The sequence below is a fragment of the Nomascus leucogenys genome, chromosome 22a (assembly GCF_006542625.1).
Source record: "Nomascus leucogenys isolate Asia chromosome 22a, Asia_NLE_v1, whole genome shotgun sequence".
In the NCBI taxonomy this organism is placed as follows: Eukaryota; Metazoa; Chordata; class Mammalia; order Primates; family Hylobatidae; genus Nomascus; species Nomascus leucogenys.
Genome location: NC_044402.1, coordinates 16949923 through 16972407, shown reverse-complemented (window position 1 = coordinate 16972407; position 22485 = coordinate 16949923). Strand labels below are relative to the sequence as shown.

The window sequence follows — 22485 nt, the reverse complement described above, 5'->3', positions numbered from 1 at the left end:
AATTTCTAGAGAAAGGTCAGAATTGTGTTTGAAGAAATCACTCCGCACAAGTAAACACTTACCAAACAGCAAATGCCAGGAGACGATGTTTCACAAAGCTCTTTTTAAAAATTATTATTATTATTATTTTTTGCACACATTATCTAGTTTGGTAAAACTGTCACCAATTTACAATCCGGAATCACCATGTGAGTCGAATTAACAAATGTATTAGCAACTTGTAGTCAACCAGATTGCAGTTCCAGCTCCCTAACTCAATGCAATTTTAATAATTTCTCTTCTCTGAGTCTATCTCAGTTTCTCATCTGTAAAATGAGTAAAAACAAGCCCCTTGCAGTTCAGATGTTGAGATTCGGTGGGAAGGACCTCGAGAAACAGAGCGGAGAATTTCAGGATTTAGGGCTTTAGGTCTTGATGGGTGGATGGTACTGTGGAAGCTGTTTACTTGTTTGTGTTTCTAGAATCGGAAGGTAAAGCGAAAGGGATAAAAACGAGCGAATAGAAGAAGTAGGACAGACACCAGACAGAGATCAACTCCCGGGACTTTTCGGGACCTGCGGGGCAGGCAGAGCATTCGGTTGCTAGGCAGCTGCGCCTCCTGGGTGGAGGCCCCCCCCCCCCCACCGCACCTCCCCCAGGGGCAGGTGTCTAAGTCACTACCTTTTTGTTTAGCCGCGGTGCCTTCTTTTCAAAATCAATGAAACCTGTAGCCTTTAAAAGTAGACATCTTTTTGCAACCAAGTTTAGGCAAGCCCTGTAGCTGAGCTCTGCTTGTGGTTGTTTTTCTTTTTCCTGTTCTCAGGCGCGCTGCGGGCACCTCTCGGGCAAGGCCCCAGCCTTAGTGGGTTGCCGGGCAGAGCCGGACGCCGCCAGCTCTTCGCTCACGCCCACCGCTTTCCTGGAGCGCTGGGCCTTCGCTGGCCGCACTGGCAGCCATGGGCTCGGAGATGGAGCCGCTGCTCCTGGCCTGGAGCTATTTTAGGCGCAGGAAGTTCCAGCTCTGCGCCGATCTATGCACGCAGATGCTGGAGAAGTCCCCTTATGACCAGGTACCGGCCAGCTCCCGTCAGCCTGTGCATCCTGACGCTGAGGCTGCGGGGTCTGGGGCATATCCCGGCCCCGGGTGGGGAGGCCGGGGAGGAAGGCCCGAGGCGGGGCTGACCGTTCGGCCCTCGGAGGTGCCCGGAGCGAGACCTTGTGGAGCTGTGGCTGGCGGGTCCGCTGTCCGCCACGTCCACGGGGATAGCAAGTTCTGTGCCATGACCGCCCCCTCCTCACAATCTTCAGCCTCCCCTCCCCTATACGTGTCCCAGAGTGAGAGCCCTGAATTTTACTTTGACGAGGAACTTTGATAATTCGTTTATACTTGCATATTGATGGGCCTTAAGCTCTCAGCGCGTGCGTTGTTAATTTCTAAAAAATATGCATAAACAAAGATCTGTGACTCTCCACTTCCTGTTAACATAGCTGCCTTCTTCCTTTTGGATCGAACATGTGATCCTCCCACCTCATCTTTAGACTGTTGTCCAAGAGTGAAGGAGGCCATGAGTTTAGCTTGAGGCAAATATGCAAGTTAGAAGAATGAGAATCTAGGAGGGAGAAAGATACATTCATTATTTAAAAAATTACTTAGGCAAGGGAAGCTATAATTGTAGGAGGGAGAAATGGGAAAGAAAGTCTCCTTACAAGAAGGAATGATGGCATTGATGAAAAGAGAACTTAAATAAACTAGAGAAATGTGTACAGCGAGTGGAAAAGGTGGTATACAATATACGTGAGTGGTACAATTCTGGTGGGCAGGTGGCTCCTAGAATAGGCAAAAAAGGAGAAAATGGGAGAACAGAAGTAGCGCTGCGGCAGTTTGTCAGTGCTTTTAGTAAATGCGGAATATACCTACATAGTTCTAGTTCCCTAGCTTTTCCTCTAGTGGTGTTGCCTTGGAGATGTAAGAAAAAATTGAAAATTGAAGGGAGTTACAAAAGCGGAGGCCTGAGTGTGAATGCTGTTACTAGGCTCTGCCTTAGCTCCCAGCAAATGGATGATGGATGATAACCTGCTGAGATGAACATTTTGTCCTTCAGATAGTACATCTCTCTTAGAACAGCCTACGTTAGTGGTAATGCAAAGCTAGGTACTGTTGTTAGTTCACATTAATTAATAGGACTATGTTTCTGGAGACAAGCATTTTTCCAAGTTTTTTTTTTTTTTTTTTTTTTTGAGACGGAGTCTCGCTCTGTCGCTCAGGCTGGAGTGAAGTGGCGCGATCTCGGTTCTCTGCAAGCTCCGTCTCCCGGGTTCAAGTGTTTCTCCTGCCTCAGACTCCCGAGTAGCTGGGACTACAGGTGCGTTCCACCACGCCCGGCTAATTTTCTTTCTATTTTTAGTAGAGACGGGATTTCACCGTGTTAGCCAGGATGGTCTCGAACTCCTGACCTCGTGATCTGTCCGCCTCGGCCTCCCAAAGTGTTGGGATTACAGGCGTGAGCCACCACGCCCTGCCCCCAAGTGTTTTTTGGCATAGTAATCTCATAGATATTGCTTAAAAAAATACACAATCAAATATGTTTTGGAATTGTGACAAAATATTGACCCTTTTACATTGGTACAACAGAAGCTTGTTAGGAACCTTTGATGTGGCTGGGCACGGTGGCTTACGCCTGTAATCCCAGCACTTTGGGAGGCCGCGGCGGGTGGATCACGAGGTCAGGAGATTGAGACCATCCTGGCTAACACGGTGAAACCCCATCTCTACTAAAAATACAAAAAATTAGCCAGGCATGGTGGCGGGCGCCTGTAGTCCCAGTTACTCGGGAGGCTGAGGTAGGAGAATGGCTTGAATCCGGAAGGTGGAGCTTGCAGTGAGCCGAGATCGCGCCACTGCACTCCACACTCCAGACTGGGCGACAGAGCAAGACTCTGTCTCAAAAAGAACCTTTGATGTGCCAGACATTGTTCTAGGCACAATGGTTTGCAGGAACTTTGTGTGCCTTTTTCATTTTTCCATTGAGTTACGGTAGTTTTCATTCTGTGTTCCACAAAACAGTAGTCCCAAGAACTGTTCGGTGAAAAGAAGTTTCCTCATTAAATACCTTTGGGAAATGTATGTTCCTTTTTGGAGATTCAGGATGCACCCTAAAGGCTCTGAGTAGTTTTGAAGAAAAGGAAGCTAATTTTGCCTATTTTTGATTAATCCAAATAATTAAATAGTTCTGAAAGTTATTTGACCACCGGATTCCTTTTTTTTTTTTTTTTTTGGCCCAGGGAAAGGGTCAGATATGTTCACTGTTATCCTGGGAAGATGTTGGTTCATCGGGAAATGTAGGTGAAGCAGCAGTATTTTTATTAATACTTAAGACCCTCTAATCTTGAGTTCATAGTGACATTCAGTATTGCACCTATGAATGGAGATATCAGGACTTTATATGTATTCATCTCAATGACCTTTCATTGAGTGCTTACTACAGATTGTGTATCCCCTATCTGAAATGCTTGTGTCCAGACCTGAATAGAAGTTTCAAAAAAAGTTATTGTTTTATTTTTATGAGCAAGGGTTGATATGTTCAGCTCCAATATATATCAGAGTAGGTCTAAGAGAATCAGTACCAGATCTGGAGGAAATTTGATATTCTTTTCCTTTCTAATAATTTTTATTTGTTTTATTTGTTTGTTTTGTTTTGTTGAGGTAGTTTATTATGGTTGAACTGTATATATTGCCAGAATAATGAGTAGCATTTTACCAGGAATAGATGTTTAACTTGATGTCATCTTACTAGAGTTAGGTTTTGGTACTAGGTAGGGCTATTGAAAAGTTTACAGGGCTTACTCATGTTAGTCATTCTTTGACCTAACTTTAAACACTGTGCTGTTATTACTGTATGTTTTTCATAACACCAGTTTCTGTATTTTGCACCCAGTTGTTATTTCATGTTGGAAATATTTCCCAGAATGGTTTTTCCCAAGCTTGAAGAAATCTTGCCTTTTTCTTCATTAAAAAAATTAATATTTATGTTAGAGTGTTGATGCAATTAAAGAAGAGCTTTAGGAAGGAAGCTTAAGGAAGTTCCTTTGATTACAAGCTTGAAAACTATCTTTCCTTAGAACATGATTCCACGATGGCAGGTCTGTATGGTATCCCCAGCACCTGACGCAGAGTCAGGCACACAGGGGCTTTTGTTATGTATTTGCTGAATGAGTGCGTCGATCATGTTCATGTATGTGTTTTGATGGAGTTGTTCATATTTGTCAGCTTCCTCTCTATGAAGGTCGTCCTAGTTGCTTGATGATCTTTGTCTCCCCCTGCCCCATGCTTAATTCTCAGCACCATAGGTTCTTAAATGTACACTTACTTTTTCAAATAAATATAATTGCATTATGGGCATTCTTAATTCTTGTTTTGAGGGTCAGTTTTTAAAAATCAATTTTTAAAATTCTTCCTGGGTTCCTCCAGCAGAGTGTTTCTAATAGTAATGATCATCATTGCTATCCCTTACAGTGCTTTCATTGTTTCAGTGGAGGAAGTTAAATGATGGAGAGATTCACAATCTATGAAAAGCTAACAGAAATGTGACCAGAGCGGGAGCAGATGGTCCTCTGCTCTGCAGTTAGCTGGTTCACCTTCATGCCCCTTTAGCCTCATGGGCATTTACTGAGGTTTTGACATTTAAGAGTACTTTTCCTCTATAACTATGTGAACTACTGTTCTGTGCCGCCAAACTGATTATAGTATGGAGTGAGTTTGAAACTCCTGGACACATAGAGGAGCCCAGAAATTAAAATATTTCTTCTGAGTGCCAAATGGATTCATTTTTGCTCTTACGTTTTCCCCTCCCCATTACAAAAGATAGTTTTTTTTTTTAATAATGTCATTTTTCACTTTTGGTTTTGCTTATTTTTCTCCTAGATGAGAAAAACCTCTCAAAAATGATTTGTTATTTGTTAATCTTTTTATAAGCTGGTCCAGGGAGCTTCAAAAAGATAACGTTTTGGTCCTGATACATTAGCCTATTGAGATGAAGGCCACCTCTAAGACTATTTCATATGCATTTATTTCGCCTTTAAGGGATACTATTTTGGTGTAGAATCATCAAAAGTCTTTAATTATTGCCTTGTATTTTCTATTGGGATTTCTGGATTTTATTTTTGATAGTCAGGCTAGCCAGAGAGGTATGATGTACTATGCAATAGCGTGTTTCTTCAGAGTAATACATTTTAATTTGGCTACAAAAGAGCTGAAGGGTAGATTAAATATAATAATATGGTGTTTGGTAATGGGGAAGGGTTCTTGAAGAATATGGGTTCTCAACTGCTTTTTCTAGACACAGAATGGTGAGGGACAGAGGCCAGCCGGGGTCTGTAAGCATGAAGAGTATTAAAGTTCAGATCTGTTAAGAATAAAGAAAGAAGGATAACTAATTAATTTATTATAATTTCCCTTTTTTGATTAAATATAATAGGAATAACCAATTCATAGAGAAGCATTATCTTTTTCAAAGTGTTCTTTAAATTGTGACTGAAAAAGTGGTTAAAAGTTGTAAGATATAAAAAGAGGAAATGCAAAACAGCCCTCTCCATACAGCACTGTGACCTAGAGAGAATGTTTGCTTCTGCAGCTCATGTTGATCATCCTGATTAGTTGCTTAATCTGTTTACTGTTCTTTGTGTTCCATATGTCAGATTCATGGCTTTAAAACCAGTCCTGATTTTTAGCTCCATTATAATTAAACAGTTAATAAAACGTGAAGGTTTTTCAGGCAGTGGGATTTTTTAAAGACAATATGCTTTCATTAATGGGGTAGGTGTCTGGTAGATTTTCAGATTATTAAAATTGGTGATTCTGAGGGTGGGACCCATTAGCTGTGTATCAGAAGGGGAGAAAGACTTTTTTCTAACTTGCATTCTCGTTTTGCCCCAATCTCTGCTTATAATGAGAGATGTTACAGAGAGGAGGGGGTTATTATTGTAAATGGTTTGAAGGAGGAGAAATGGCTGAAAATGACTGGCCTAGATGAAAGACATGAAACCAGGGCTCCCCAATGAGCTGTATGTTAGTAGTTGGTTGAGACAGTGATCTGGTGATCCAAGCCAAAGAACATATCGTGTGATTATCTCATTGGTTTCCTCTTTGGGGCCATGGAGACTTAGCCAGACTTAATCCTTTGATTCTATACGCTGTGGGGCAGGTCATTTTATGAATTTGTATTCCTGCTGAATTATATGGATTACACTCCAACTTGGCTGCGTGGTCACTAGATCTCTCTAACCTTCTGAAATCCATCAATTCCTCTATTCTCTTAAACTTTTTCCCCCTTCTTTTATTACTAAATTTTGAATAATGACTCCACAGTTTAGGCATGGAGCTGAGGAGACTCATTAGCCAGCATAAGTAGTGGTGGTAATTAGAAAGTTGCATTCAGAATTATCTGGAGATTTAATTCCCTAAAGTAACAGAAACAAGCTAAGAAAATGCTGAACCCTAGAGTGGAAGGAAGGAAGCAAACAGATGTGACTTGAAGTTGATGCTAATGGGTATTTTCTGGTTCTAGGAAGTGGCACTCTACTTTCCATGTCCTGTTACCCACTTTAGATTCAGAGGAAGTTTTAATTTGATCTTCCATCACTGGGAGTCAGTTCTGAGTTCTGAAAGGGGGAGTAATAGATGGTTTGGTGCTTCTGTTAAGCTTATAGTTGAATAAGTATGATAATATATGTGAAAGAACTCTAAAAGTTGTTAAGTTTTCTTAAAAATGCAAGGTTTTATTATTAGTCCTTAAGATTCTCCTGTGAGGTAGGTACTATTGCTTTAATTTGAGAAGGTAATGTAGATTATATGACTTGTTCAAGGTCATGCAGCTAAGTGGCTCCCTGAGGATCAAGCCTAGCCCACGTCTTCTGACTCTAGGGCAAAGCCTGGAGCTTTCTGCTCAACTGCGTTGATACCTGTAGAAACAGTTTGCTAGACTAAGTGAAGCTGCATGGGTGGATTAATTTAAATCACAAAACTACAACTGAGAGCGACCCAAAGAGGAAAGGCTCAGTGATTTTTAAAAAAGAGTTTTCCCCTATCTCCTAATTAAAACATTCCGACTCTTTTCCTTCATAGTCCTGCTCCTGATGGATCTCCAGAGAGCCATGCCTGTCCTTGGTCTCTCCACATCCTACGGTAGTCTGTGTTCCATCCTTGCTGTCATCCCACATACTCAGCAGAGTCCTGCTCTGGACCCAGAGAGTCTAGGTTCAAATACTGCCTCTATACCTTTGAGGTAAGAGACCAATAGGACTTGTTTTCTGGTCACAACATGGCTGACCAAAACAGGATCTAGTCTAGACAGGATAAAGTGAAGAAACCAGCAGGTGGCAAGGAAAGCGACCCCTCGCTGCCCTCACTGCTCATCAGCAGAACACCCTCCCACCAGCTGCCATGACAGTTTAAAAGTGCCATGGCAATGACTCAGAAGTTACCACCCCTTTCCATGGCAACAACCCATAAGTTACTGCCCCTTTCCTAGAGTTCTGAGTTCTAAATAGTTCTAAATAACCTGTTCCCTAATTTGCATTGTTCCATCCCTTAATTTGCATGTAATTGAAAGTAGGTTTTCATGAGTATAAATACAGTTGCCAAGAGCCCATAGTTGCTGATTCTGGCCACACTGCCTATGAGTTAGCCCTACTCTGCAAGGAACAGTACCAGCCAATAAAGGATTGCTATCTAATACCACTGACTCACCCTAGAATTATTTCCTTGGCAGAGCCAAGAACCCTCCTGGGCTAAGCCCTAATTTTGGAGCTCACAGGTCCTGCAACATCTTGCTCTCAGAGTGTTCTCATCTGTAAATGGTGATGATAGTATACCTATACCTCAGAGGGTTGTTATAAGGCTCATGAACATGTGGTAAGTGATAAAAAATGTTAGCTGCTATTGTCTGTATACCTACAGATATTTTCATGCAGGATTCTGTCATCTATATTTTTCTTAAAGGATTGCTGGGGATCTGGAAAGCATTTGTGAGGAAGATGTCCAGTTAAATGGATGGTGAAAAGATGTTTCATATAGTTCATAAATCATTGGCACTCAATAATTTCCAGAATAATCTCCCCCTTCTCTGACTCTTTTATCTTCCATGTCTTCTGCTTTTCTTTTGTTCACCTAAGTCACCTATAATTTGACCATAATGTGAGTATAGTATTTGACACATTGTATTGTAATTTAGGTGCGTCCCCCTCTAGAATGTTTTGGAATTAATGTGTTCTTGGCCTCATACCCACTTAGGCCTGGTCTCCAGTTTCCATCAATGCAATCCCTCACCTGTCTCGGCACCTCCCTACTCATTAGGCCTCTCATTTTCTCCTCTGACCTTCACATTGATGATTTCCCATAATTTCCCTACACACTCTTCATCCACATGATCAGCCCTAAACGTATCCCCGAAGGGCAGAGGAACAAGACAGAGAGAGCGCGAAGACCTTCCTCAGTGAGCAGAAATCTTCTGAGGCTGAACTGGTGGTTTCATTTTGTGTCACTGGAGGAATCTACCTGCCCTTGGCAAATCACAGCATCCAGTTTCAGTGGCTTCTGTCTCCTTTAGCTGTTTTTTCCTTTTCGAGCATTGTCTACAATCACCTCCAGTAAACTTTCTCCCCTAGTTTTCTATAATATATTGGATTTATCTTGTATCTCTCCTAAACTTTACCTTTCATTCCTGCCTTATTAAGTCCAACTCTTTTTTTTTAAATCTCCAAGAGGCACTGGCAAGAAGGAGCATTTGATTCCCGTTTGTGTGACCTTAAACAAATTACTTAACATCTCTGAATTTGTTTCTTTATCTGTAAAGTAGATAATAATACTTACCTGCTTTCCTCAGATGGTTGTTATGAGACTCAAATGAGATAATGGGCTATAGAGATATGTATACAAGTAAACAGAAGAAAGAAAGAATAGAATGTGGTACTTCTTTCATCTGGCATGTCATTTCCTGGATTGGTGTGTTTCATTAAGTTTGGACTGTATTTAGGAAATCTGTACTTTTTCCACATCCTTGGTAGGCGCACTGGGGTTGAAAACCTCCAATTGCTATGTGTTCTCTAGTTGCTGTTTTGTGTTTGGTTCAGTTGATTGCCACATCTTCTGTAACTCCCATCCTTTGGGGCCCTCATTTTCTAGCCCAACTTAACCTTTTCCTCTCATGTTCCTACCATGTGTCATGTTAAATAAATTGCCTGTCCTTGCATGGTGACCATATGGTTTGCACATTGCTTGTACCAATAATATATTCTTAAAAAATATTTGACGTGTTCTTTTTGGATTTAGAGCTGTAGAAAGCAAGGATCTTTTTTCCTTTTTCTGTTTCTTAGTACTTTCCCCAGTAAAACAGATTAAGTGCCCAACAGACACTGCTGACTAGACAGACATGTAAGTGTAGATGTTTTATAAATAAATTTGTTATAATTTTTTTATGATTTTTTTTAACCAGTGGGTTTCTATCTAATTTGTACAGAAAAACCCAGATGCTGAGTTTATCAGCATCTGGCACTAATGCATATTATGTAGTTTATTTATAAAAATTTCTTGGAGGATATTATAGTCAGCATTAACTCGTTTTTAGTCATGAATCCCATTATATTTATGAGGAATAGAAGGGTTTGTATTATGTGGATTTTCTTTCTTCTCCTTAACTGATTAAAGTCTGAATGTTTTAACCACCATGAACTTATTTTTGAATAAAAGGAAATAGTTCCTTGGTATAGTTATGGAATTATTCTCAATTTCTGATATATTGTGTGTTCATTTAACAAGTATTTATCTTCTCTTTGCACTTTGAATGGGGTTAGATTAATTAGAATTTTCTTATCATTGGAAATTTAGCATTCTTCAATGTATATTTGTTTTACACAACTCTTGAGAACACTTCTGTAGGAAGACTAAAGTTAATTTTTTTGATTTTTATTGAATGAGTTAGAGTTCACCTACAAATGCTTGGTTGGTCATTAAGACTTTTTATTTTAGCAACTGTATTTCTTAAAACTGTTTACTGCCTTCTTAATGCTTTCCAGGAACCAGATCCTGAATTGCCAGTGCATCAGGTAAAGAAAGGTCTAGCTGCAGCCTTTAGTTTAGAGAATTCTTTAATGCTATTGCTTAGTTGTTGCTATAGATTAGAAAATTTGCTGCATATCTTCCTGTGGGTTTATAAAATTAGCCATCTCTATCAGACATTCTGTGCCTTCTTATGTAAATAAATGATTATATTTTCAATACTTTTGTGTATATTGATAGCCTTGCAGAACTAATAATGCACTCTACTCATTGGGACTTGGAGCTTAAATGGAAATGACCAAGATGGATTAGAAGGATAAGAAAAATAAAGAAGGAGGTGAGGGGAACCAAGGGCTTAGAAAGGGAGCAGGAGAGTCAGTGGAATGACAAATGTCTGAAAGACTGTAATGGATGGGATGGCATGTTTTGAGTCAAGAGTGGACTCTGCTTGGGAAGGTCTTGGTTTTAACTGACCTGGTGGCTCTAAGAGGGAGGAGCCTGCCACGGTGAGGGAGGAAGGAAGGGACGCTGGCCAGACAGTCACATCAACCAAATCAATTTGGGTAAGGATAGGAGGCAGCTAGAGCCTTGCTAACTGGGTAAGACACAAGGGAATGAATTGGGAGGAAACCCTGGGCGAGAGGAGAGGGACACCTGGCCAGTGATACTTTTAGTCCAGGAGAGTTGCCGGTGAGTCTGGGACTAAGGAGAGAAGTTGTGCAGAGTTATAAATCAGAGAGCTTAAATGTTGCCAGGTGTTTGCCCTACCAAGCGAGATGGAATGTTAACAGGGTTTTTTTTAGGTAAATAAAATACTTGAACCTTATTAGGGTTTCATATGAGTAATCAGCAAACCTTTTAGAATAGAAAGCAATTTACAAAGTACTCTTATGGAGGCTTGTGTAGTATTAAACACACACTGTAAATAGGTTAAAATGTGGCACTGTGTTCTTTAAAAGGCTGACATTTGTCTTTTGAATGTTCATAATCTTGATTTACAAACTGATAGATGGGGCAAAACTTTTTTTTGCATAATATGGGTACAAGTCATTCAAGAAGGATCAAAGTTATAAATACTGTGGATTTTGTTCTCAGGAAATTTGGAAGATTTTGATTAAAATTTAAAACATCAATAATTTGCATGGTAGAAATGGTTTTAAAACTATAAATGGCATTTAAGAGCTTTAAACTAGCACAAGGACTTCATGAAAAATCTGTATTTGGCATTATTTTCCAGTTCTATTTGTATAGACTTAATTATCCATTGGATAATGATACAAAAGGGAACAAGGCTGACTAGATTCTTTTGGCCTTACTATTTACACTTTTGGAATTTCTTATTTTTGCACATTGTTACAACTTCAAAAGGAATGAGGCTATATACAATAACAATTCAGTATCTTGTGCCTAAGTTTTCATTTTCCTAGAGTAGGCAGAGTGTCCATAGTTACTGAGTCTTATGATGTCTAAATCAGGTCAGACAGACTGTTTCTTTCATAGCCTTATTCTAATAATAACCTAAAATTGTTTCTTACATGCTTTAAACTACTGGCCTTGCATTCTGTATTAAGAGTAACAGAATAATTTAAACATGCTTTGCTCAGTCAGCAGAGTTTTAACCCCTTCATATGTTTATTTTTATAACTAAAACTGAACTAGTGTCACAGTGGATGGAATGAGTGAGTCAATATTTTCCTGATGTTTGCTGACAAGTATCTGCCTCAGGAGTAATGTCCTAGAGCCTAACTCAGTTGGTGAATGAGATGGGATTGTGTTTCACAGATATGAAGGGAAAAATTGATATGATTCTTCATTTGGTTTGGGAGAATCTGTGCTTTTCCCTTAAAAAACAAAGTTCCTAAAGCATCAATTCTTATTTTTATTGATATTATGGTACTTCTAATACATAAATATTTAAATAAATTTACATAAACTATTTTTTAAAACTGTGTGACCCTCCCATTTGTTAATAAGTAAACATATCTCATAAGGCAAATTTATATTTTTATTTAGTTTCAAGGGGTAGTTTGGGATTGCTGTGTGTGCTTTGTTATTCATTTTATTTTAATCACTGATTAGTTTTAAACTTTTTTTTGGTTTGTTTTTTTAAAACAGGCAGAGGATTTTAGGGCTGTAAAACATACTTGCCTTGTTTCCAAAGTAAAAAAAATTTATTTTTTTTTTAAAGCCAAAGCTCCATCTGCTGTTTTCATTAAAATCTCAAGAATTGTTCACATTGCCAGGAGCAGTTCTTTGAAAACAGTCGGATGTTTAATCAAGCAGTGATGTGTGATTTTCAAGGTCATTTTTGTTAGGACAGAAGAGAACTCAGGAAGATTAATTTTCTCAAACACTGATAAAATTTAAAATTGAATAACAGTCTGAGTAGATTTTATTCTAGAGCTGTAAATATCAAAAATTCATACCATTGTTTCTTAAGAATTATATTTTAGAAATTAAATTAATATTTCTCTATCTTTTTGAAAAAGTGGATTCTTATGGAATAAAAATTTTAAAAAGATATTCCTAGCCTTGGTGCAGTGGCTCACACCTGTAAACTCAGCACTTTAGGAGGCCAAAGCAGGAGGATCACTTGAAGCCAGGAGTTCAAGACCAGCCAGGGCAACAAAGTGAGATCCCATCTCTGCAGACAAACAAACAAAAAAAGCTGGGTGTGGTAGTACACACCTGTAGTCCTAGCTACTCTGGAACCTGAGACCTGAGGTGGGAGGTGGAAGGATCACCTGAACTCTGGAGGTTGAGGCTGCACCACTACCTTCCAGCCTGGTGAGACAGGGTGAGAGCCTGTCTTAAAAAAAAAAAAAAAAAAAAAAAAAGTTCCTATTTGACTTCGACTTCGGAAGTATTTATTCATATTGCAGGGAAGGAAGAGTGGATTTTCTTTTCTATATTTTGCTTAGCCTAATGTAAAAAATTTGTAACTCTTTAATATTTAAGAGGTCAGTTGGGGGATGGATGTCAAGAATCATGATGAATTGGACTATGAAATAACAGTATGAACTTGAAAATAGTTAAAAGTAAAATATATTAATAACCAACTATATAAATGCTACTATAATGATAAAACTTGATGTTTAAAACTTGACTTAAGGCCGGGCGTGGTGGCTCAAGCCTATAATCTCAGCACTTTGGGAGGCCAAGGAGGGTGGATCACCTGAGGTCAGAAGTTCGAGACAAGCCTAACCAACATGGTGAAACCCCGTCTCTACTAAAAATACAGAAAATTAGCTGGACGTGGTGGCACATGCCTGTAATCCCAGCTACTTGGGAGGCTGAGGCAGGAGAATCACTTGAACCCAGGAAGCAGAGGTTGCAGCGAGCCGAGATCACGCCATTGTACTCCAGCTTGGGCAACAAGAGCAAAACTCCATCTCAAAAAGTAAATGAATAAATAAATAAGTAAACTTGATTTAGGTAGGACTCCAAATCGTAGTTCTGAAGCCTCATTAGCTTCTCATCAGGATAAAAATTTACACACCTCACTGTGGCATACAGGATCCATCACCTGGCTCCTGACTTTTTCTCCGATCGCTTCCCTCATTCTTCACCTACACTCAATTCTCCTAGAGTTTCCAAACATACCATAGGCTCTCTAGCTAGCCTGCCTATTGTCTACTTTGCCTGTCTGCTGGGCCCAATTCTTCACTTCTACCCTTCCTTCCACTCCCAGGTAGCTGGACACATTTCCTCTGTTCTACCACACGCTTCTTTTTGTTTTTCATTTTTGTTATTACATTTTTCCCATTACATGGAAATTCTTTCCAGTTAGAACTAGGACTATGATTTACTCCTCTTTGTATACTCAGGATGTAGCCTGCAGTAGGTGCCCCCTAGTAATATGGGAATGAACAAGCAGAGCCCATGTCGTGCTTTGCTGTTCCAACAGAAAATGCTGCAGTCCTTCCTGTCCACCAGAGAGTGCTGAGCAAAGAATGCTCTTTTGAAAAATCAGAGCTGTCAGATACTTGCAGGGCAGTATGACCTGTAGAGATTTAATATAAATCAGTATTGCCTATTTCCATCTTTGAAGTTAAATTAGAACATTAGCTCAAGCCATTGAGGACTTCCCTGATCCCTGGGAACAGTTGTATAGATATGGTATTGTTCCTGATCTTTGATGAGTGAAAACCTGAGATGTTTTTCTATACTTTGGTGGCTCTCACCGTTCCAATTGGAGTTCCATTAGGAATTGTTTTTTTTTTTAATTTTTTTACAAATAAGTTAGTTTTTTGAGTCTATATTTTACTCATCTAATTGTGTTAAATTCATAGACAACATTCGAGACAGTTTGTTCTAAATTTTTAAATAATCCAGTAAACCTCAGCTAGAAAAGTGTAAGCCAAAGCCAATCATCTAACCGAATGTAATTTCACTTTGGGAACCTAAATATGTTGTAGAGGCAGCCATCTTTATTCCCATTAAAATGAATGCATGATGTTATTCTTTTTTTTGTTTTTAAAAAAATGTTCATAGAATGCATTCCAATTACTTGAGCTCACAAAAGGATCTTTGCTTTCCAACATCTATAAAACCACACACTTGTCACCTGTCATATTTCGTCCAATAGGTGATGTGTTCAGGGAAATTAGGATCCATGTTTTAATCTTCTCATGTTTCCTTATCAGAACCTAGCCTGATGGTATTTAATTAGGAGGTGCTCAATGAATATATATACTGAATGCATCTTGAATTCTTTACATGGGGACTTTCTGGACCTCCTGTAGCTCTCACCTATTCCTTTCGCAGTCCCTTGGCCTTCATTGAGCCTGCTTCACAGCCGTATATTCCTAGTATACTGAGCCTAATCCCTCCCCAAATTTCCCTTGCTGCTACTTCCTCTAGGCTCTAGAGTCACTAATATGCTGCAGCTTCAAGAGTTGCCTTCTTTTCAAATCCTCCACAGCACACCAAGCTTTATTGTTTTCTGCCTCTATTCTGTAGTAAAGGAAAGGTAGAAATTTCAGATAAAACAATTTCATATGTTTAATAAGAAATTTAATTGTGTACATGTTTACATTGAATTTTTCAAGGTAAAGCAAAGCTGATAAAATATTTTCCAGTTTAGATTTCTTAATTACCTTTTCCCTTTTTTTCATTATCTAGCAGGTTTTCTACTGACTAGATCACAAAGCAACCAGTGTTGTTTCATTATTGGAATCGGATAAATTGATCTTAGTTCAGTTCAACCAGCATTTCTTGAATACCTACTTTCTACAAAAACCATAGATATTACAGAAAATTCCAAAGTGAACAAGATATAAAAGCTTGCATTCTGGGGAAGGAAGAGCTAACATATACCCAAATAATTAGAGTGTTTTTCAAATATGGTTAAGTGTGTAATAATAGAGGCATAAAGAGAAGTCTCTGTGAGAAAGACAAGAGCGTGTAATAGGTTTAGAACTGGAAAATAAGGGAAGGCTTTACAATAAAGGACTTGGCCTTGAAGGAGGAAGGCAGAAAGAACAATGTGGTTGTAGCTTTATTCATTTGTTTTCAAATTATTATTTTAGTAAAATTTTCTCTAAAGAGCTATCTTTTTATTTATAAAAAGGAGTGTTAGAAGACTACCAGGTGATTACCCCACTTTTATTTACTATGTAATTGATACATCGGTTGTTTCTTGATTAATAATGATGCCTTCTTGTATTAGTTTTTGACATGGCCCTTTAAATTAAAATAATGTGTTAAGAGGTAAACATGTTTAATATAAAATGAAATAACAACAATGAAGGATGGCTATTTCTGTAAGCTGTGTAGTATTTCTAATGCTATTTTAATATATATTTTATTTATCCATGGTTTTTAGGCAGCTTGGATCTTAAAAGCAAGAGCACTAACAGAAATGGTATACATAGATGAAATTGATATAGATCAGGAAGGAATTGCAGAAATGATGCTGGATGAAAATGCTATTGCTCAAGTTCCACGTAAGTATTGGGTTTTCAGTTAAGTTAATGAAATACCATTAAGAGGAAGAATACTGTGTATAAGAGGAATATATATGCCTATATATTTCTACACTTTATATATATAAACATTATAGACATGAAACAAAAATGATGAAAAAAACATTACTTCAAGTAAATGGTTTCTGTTCTGCCTTACAGTACAAAGGCTTTTTCCCCACAATTCAGTTATCTTAAACTTAAGGTATGAGATTGATGTATAACAATTTTCTAATACAAGCTATATTGTGCATTTTAGAAATAATTTATACCTATGTTCAACTGCTGATCATATGGGAAAAATTTATAAAAGTACATTTTATTTGAACTACTTCTCTAATATATCAGAGTATTGTTTATCTGTGAAGTATCCAAACAACAGAGGTGTTCTAAGAGGACTTTAAAAAAAGATCATTCGAAAACATCACTTTATTCTTATAATCGAACATGATTTGCTCTAAGTCATAATGTGAGGTAATGAGGTGATATGCTGGGCTGTGAGTGTCTGTTGGGATTGTCACAGAGGCACAGTCCCCAGCTTGCAGATGTGGTGGTACAAATGGTATTGGATAATGGCTGGTCTGAGTGCAGTGGTGTTTACAACTAATTGATCACAACCCATTATGGATTTCTTTGTTCCTTCTCCACTCCCACTGCTTTACTTGACTAGCCTTAAAAAAAAAAAATGGTATTGGCTGATAACCAGGACATATAGTGGTCTTGCTGGTCATTATAGTTCTCAGTCATTTATATCTTTTGGAAGGTAATAGCTATTTTAAACCTTCCAATAGAAATTGAGAAAAAAATACATATTTTTATGTTAAAATATCTTTCTTTAACCATTATTTTGTTCTTTTAGAGTTAAAAATATCTAAATTTTAGATATTGTGGGTAAATTATCTTTTATTGGGAGAAGTTTGTATGAGAAATAATTGAACTATGAGGACAGAACCATTATTTTGAACTTTGGAGCCTGTTAGTCTTGAGTTTAAATCCCAGCCCTACTAATAGGTTGACCTGTTTACTTAATTCTGTGAACCTTTGTTAAATGGGTTAATACTACCTACTTTACAAACTTAATGTGAAGATTAAATGTGATGACATAAGTAACATGATAGGTACTCATTAAATGTTAGTCTAAAACACATTTCCCTAAAATACATTTCTTGCTATTAATGTCTTTTTCACCAGGCCAGCACAATTCTGAAAATTGTATTAGCTTACAATTTTTACAGATTAATAGATAATATATAAATTGAATTAGCCATCTTGTCTCCTAGGCCCTGGAACGTCTTTGAAACTCCCTGGAACTAATCAGACAGGAGGGCCTAGTCAGGCCGTTAGGTATGTACTTCTGCTTCATATCCTCTGCCACTAAATATTGATCAGACTGTATGAGAGTCTTTCCTCAAATGATCTTCTTTGTATTATAACAATTTATAATCTTCACAGGCCAATCACACAAGCTGGAAGACCCATTACAGGTTTCCTCAGGCCCAGCACACAGAGTGGAAGGCCAGGCACTATGGAACAGGCTATCAGAACACCCAGAACCGCCTACACAGCCCGCCCTATCACCAGCTCCTCTGGAAGATTTGTCAGGCTGGGAACGGTAAATTCTATCAGCTTTCCCATAGCCTTATATTACTTTGGTATTACCAAAGTAGCTTTATATTATGGTACATCATTTTCCCCTGTTGTTATAGTGGAGAATTATATGGAAGATTTTTGAAGGTGATTCTTTTTATTTATGTTGCCTTTATATTTTTATGCATATTAAACTTGTTTACGTTTCAAGAGAAAGTTTCAGATCTCTTGTTCTATTGTTTTTCCTCTGTAGGCTTCCATGCTTACAAGTCCTGATGGACCATTTATAAACTTATCTAGACTGAATTTAACAAAATATTCCCAGAAACCTAAGTTGGCAAAGGTATGTACTTAAAATGATTTTGAGATATGAAGTAATATTACATGTATGATGATAATGACAAATTAGAAAATGAATAAAAACTTGTGAAGGAAAGGCAACGTCTTTAATGACGTGGAAATGTTTTATATGTAAAATTACTCTTACTCTTTGAGTTAATTGAGTTAAGGAAAGTCAGAAATAAAGTACATATACCATTATTATAGGAAATTCTTTTCCCTTGATAAAGAGTAGTAATTTATAACAAAGAAAGCAGGTATGCAGCATCATCTTTGTAGAATGAAGCTTAAGAAGTCATCTGTATATGTACGTATTTTTTTCTTTTTTAGCTTGGACTATTCTCAAAGAAATAATTTTCTATCCTTGTCAGTTTTTAGGACTGTCAAAGGATGATAAAAATTATGTACCCCTAATTAGTAATTTATCAGGCATCTCAAAAAGGATTACTCAAACCACATAGTGGCATGCCAACTACATTAGTAATTATCACTACTCAGAGATTAAATGCTCCTTTAGATTAAAGAGAAAATGAGAGGCAGAAGGAGAGGGAGAGAAAGAGAAAAAGAAAAATAAAGGAAGGTGTCCATGACCTTTTCAGTATATAAACCTTGAGGGTGAGCTTGCAATAATTCAGAGACAGGAGCACTTATCTTCCGGAAACTGGTTTAAGCCTAGTTCAGGTTTTTAGCTGAAATCTCTGAGCATAAGTGCTGAGCTTATTCCTAATCTCAGTTCTAATAGTGTTTAACGTATGTGTTTACTAAATACCAAACACTCTAGAGAAAATTAAAATGGACACTAGCTGTACAGACTTAAGTTTAAATCTGAAAAAAAAGATGCCATTTGGTAGACAGGGAATTAGCCAATAATAATGCTGCTGATTTTTTTCTTAAATTCTTGTTTGGCAGCAATCCAGTTGCCTTCATTTAGTAAAATTGTAAAGCTATCCTTACTTCCCTTTCTTTTATGAGAGTGGAGTATTGAAAGCAACTCATATGGAATATCTGGTTCCCTACCCTTTAAGGCCACTTACTTGAAGGGACTGTCTGGCTAGTTGATACCATTGCTATTTTTTGACCAGAGAGTCAGTCAGTGGAAGCATTTTTCTCAATTAAGATGCATCCAGGACAGACCTGGTCTGTTACTAGATTTAGCCTGAACTAGATTTTGTGCTTTTTTAGTGTGTTGTAGAAATAATGCCAGGTTTTTCTGTCTTTGGCCCCCAGCTTGCCTTGACCCACCAGGAGTCATTTTTAATATAGGCATATTGCTTGGGGTGTCTAGGGTGACTCTATGACACTGTCTTTGATGCTGTAATGTCCTTTTCATGGCAGTAGTAGCACCAATTGCACTCTTAACTTTTGTTTCTTTATAACAGAACAAATGGAGGGATTGTTATAGGTTTTTTTTTTTTGTTTTTTTTTTTAAAGAAAGGCCTTGTCTTGATTTTTTAAAAAAATTGGTTGCCTCCAAGTCTTCTTTGTTAGTAACCTTGATATTTTCCAGGGATGTTAGCCTCTTTGCAAGTGTAACATGATGGTATTATGGAAAAAGGTAGTACCAATAAGAGTAAATGCTTATTTGTTTAGAGTAGTTGAGTGAAATATTGGAAATAATTGTTCTTAGCCCTGGCTGTACATGAGAGTTATCTGAGGGCTTTAAAAAATATAAGGTCAGGGCTTTGCCATCCCCGCAACTCTAATTTAATTTAAGTGGTCTGATCTGTGCCTCACCGCCAGGTGATTCCGATATCCAGCTTGGCTGAGTAGCACCCTGCTAAAGAAACCTGAATATTCTGAATTGTAGAGTTACTATAAATACCATATAAGGAGAAATAGCTTTAAAAATTAAGCAAAAAACACCTGCTTTACCCTTGTACTCTACTTTGTTTCAGTAGAAACTTCCAGTTTTTTTATGTCTAAATTGTCATTATTAATGTCATAATCACTGTATAATATATGTAGAGAATATAAAGAATTGTCTGCATCTGTTTTACGACAATCCTGAAGTTGGTCTTTAAGAAATAAACTTTTCAATAGTTTTTCTAATAAAATATATAATATGAAAAAAATGTTTAATTCTTTGAGCATTCCAATTTGTATTCTGTTAAAACCAGAATCAGTTGTAAATAGTAATATTTTAAAATGAGTGACTGTAACAAAAGATGGATAGGCCCTTTTATCTATAAATCCAGGGCTTTAGAGTGCTTTTGTTAACAGCAAATTAACAAAAAAATCTAATGTATTTTTGGCACTTTTTTCTTCACAGGCTTTGTTTGAGTATATCTTTCATCATGAAAATGATGTTAAGACTGTAAGTTTTGAATTCATGCTATTTTCTTTTATTGTAATTTTTCTGACTTTGGAAGTTTAGATTCTGAAATATTCTATTTTTGACCTTATAAACAGATGAAATTATTAAAGATTGGAGAATTACTAATACTTTAAAATCCACCCTCAGTTTCAGTGGGAAAATGTGTATAAATATACAAGTGATAAGAACTATGTGTGGTTCATAGAGTATGTAGATCTCTAATAAATGGGAAGATACAGGTAATTGAGAATACTGCATAACATGCTTGTGTTAAAGTTATAGTTTTTATGCTAATGGTGTTGTTGATCTGTTTATTTCCTTAGTCTATATAGTATAGGTTTACTAACACGCATATTTCTGTTATTTTTGTGGTGTGTCCTTTTCCCCTATCATTAACATTTTATGATCAAAGATTTCAAACATACAAAAGTAGAGGGAATCATCTTCATAGCCTCTTAACAGAGAATTTTAAAGTTATATGCGTATGACTTCTCAAATGGTTTTGATTTTTGCATATACTTATATGCAAATGAGCAATAATGGAACAACTTTGGTCAAATCAAATGCAGTTCATTCTACAGTGTCTGATTTCATGTTTTCTCATTTTCCTATTAGTTCCAGGTAAAAGGCTTTATATCCGTATATTAAGCATTTAGGAAAATAAAAATGTTTTCCTTAATTGTGTTTTCTTTTTTTCTTCTTCTTCTTTTTTTTTTTTTGAGACAGAGTCTCACTCTGTCACCCAGGCTGGAATGCAGTGGCATTATCACGGCTCACTGTGGCCTTGACTTCCCAGGCTCAGGCAATCCTCCCATCTCAGCCTCCCAAGTAGCTGGGACCACAGGCGTGTACCGCCATGCCCAGCTGATTTTTTTTTTTAATGATCTGTACAGACGTGCTCTCCCTATGTTGCCCAGGCTGGTCTTGAATTCCTGGCTTTAAGTGATCCTCCTTTCTCAGCCTCCCAAAGTGCTGGGATTACAGGTGTGAGCCACCATAGCCATCCCCTTAAGTGTGTTTTCTATGTGTCAACCACTAGCTATACACTAGGAGAACTAATAAAAAATATGATACTTTTTCCTGCCTCTACAAGCCATGTAATCTAGCTGAAGAAATAAAATGGACATAAATGAAATAATTAAAGAGGTAATTGTCAAACTGTGAAGTTGTTACCAAGTAGGAAAGGGAAAAATTCAGAAGGGATGATATTAGTAAAGATCCATAAAATAAGTAGAATGTATGGAAAGGAGGAAAAAGAAATGTAAAGAAAGGGCAAAACCAAGAACGAGATGTGGAATAGTCAATAAATAGGCCTTATACTAGAAAATGGGAGTTCCACAAAGACATTTTAAAGAAGGAAGTGACAGAACTTGATGATATATTTGATGCTAGGGACAAAGGAAAGACAGACAGGTCAAATCTGCCTCCTAGAGATGCTGTGAGAAGAGTGATAGTTTTATTGGCAGAAATGGGAGAATTAGTTTGTAAAGAAGCTGACTAAGTGACTTGAAGGCGTTTTGAGCTTGAAACGACAAAAGGCTATCTAAGTGGAGATACCATTGCATGTGTTGGGAGATGTGGCATTGAAATGTAGGGGACAGCCTGGGCCACATATACAGAATGTGGTGTTCATACATGTGGTTATGTAGGGAAAAGAAAAAATGAAGGTTGGGACAACTGAGAAACTGTGCACATTTCTGTAAATAAAAGTCAGCCATTTTAACTTCATAAAAAGCTGGTGAGAGGCTTTCAGCATGATGATATATAAAATTATATGGTCAAACTGTAATTAAAAAGCATTAGAATGCTATTCCATTTCATAAATTAGTAAATCTCAAATTACTAGAGTATCATAAAGTGATACTCTTGTATTTGGAAGATTAATGCATATCAGGGGCATCTATTCTTTCATCCAATATATGTTTGAACCACAGTTCCAGCCCTGAGATCACACAGTGAAACAGACAAAGTCTCTGCTCTTTTAGAGATAATATTCTGGTTGGGCAAGGAATAGAAACAAAAGTCTTATGGGCTAATGAATACTGTAACAACAAAGAAGCAGGAAAGCAGACAAGGGAATAAATAATGACGTGGGGGAGGATGCTATTTTGGATGGAGTGGGGAGTGGTCATTGAAGTCTCTCTGAACAGAAACATGTGGCTCAGTGCCTGAATCCCAGCACTTTGGAAGGCTGATGTATCACTTTGGGAGGCAGGTGTATCACTTGAGCCCAGGAGTTTGAGACCAGC

General features: G+C 37.7%; 1 protein-coding gene across 6 annotated transcripts in view; it reads left to right on the top strand.

The window, feature by feature from the left end:
• Window positions 1–822: 822 nt before the first annotated feature.
• Window positions 823–22485, top strand: part of TTC8 (tetratricopeptide repeat domain 8) — a 53501-nt gene continuing 31838 nt past the window's right edge. The window contains exons 1-9 of one of the 6 annotated variants that reach the window (XM_030803071.1): window positions 823–1049; window positions 7100–7259; window positions 8859–9406; window positions 10048–10077; window positions 15858–15978; window positions 17277–17340; window positions 17449–17608; window positions 17837–17926; window positions 20192–20236. In XM_030803071.1, the coding sequence (XP_030658931.1) occupies window positions 15894–15978; window positions 17277–17340; window positions 17449–17608; window positions 17837–17926; window positions 20192–20236 (444 nt within the window). In that variant the 5' untranslated portion in view covers window positions 823–1049; window positions 7100–7259; window positions 8859–9406; window positions 10048–10077; window positions 15858–15893. Of the gene's footprint in view, window positions 1050–7099; window positions 9407–9469; window positions 10078–12789; window positions 12828–15857; window positions 15979–17276; window positions 17341–17448; window positions 17609–17836; window positions 17927–20191; window positions 20237–22485 lie in introns of those variants that run through there. The other 5 variants (XM_030803072.1, XM_030803070.1, XM_003260858.4 and 2 more) reach the window with 5 other exon arrangements.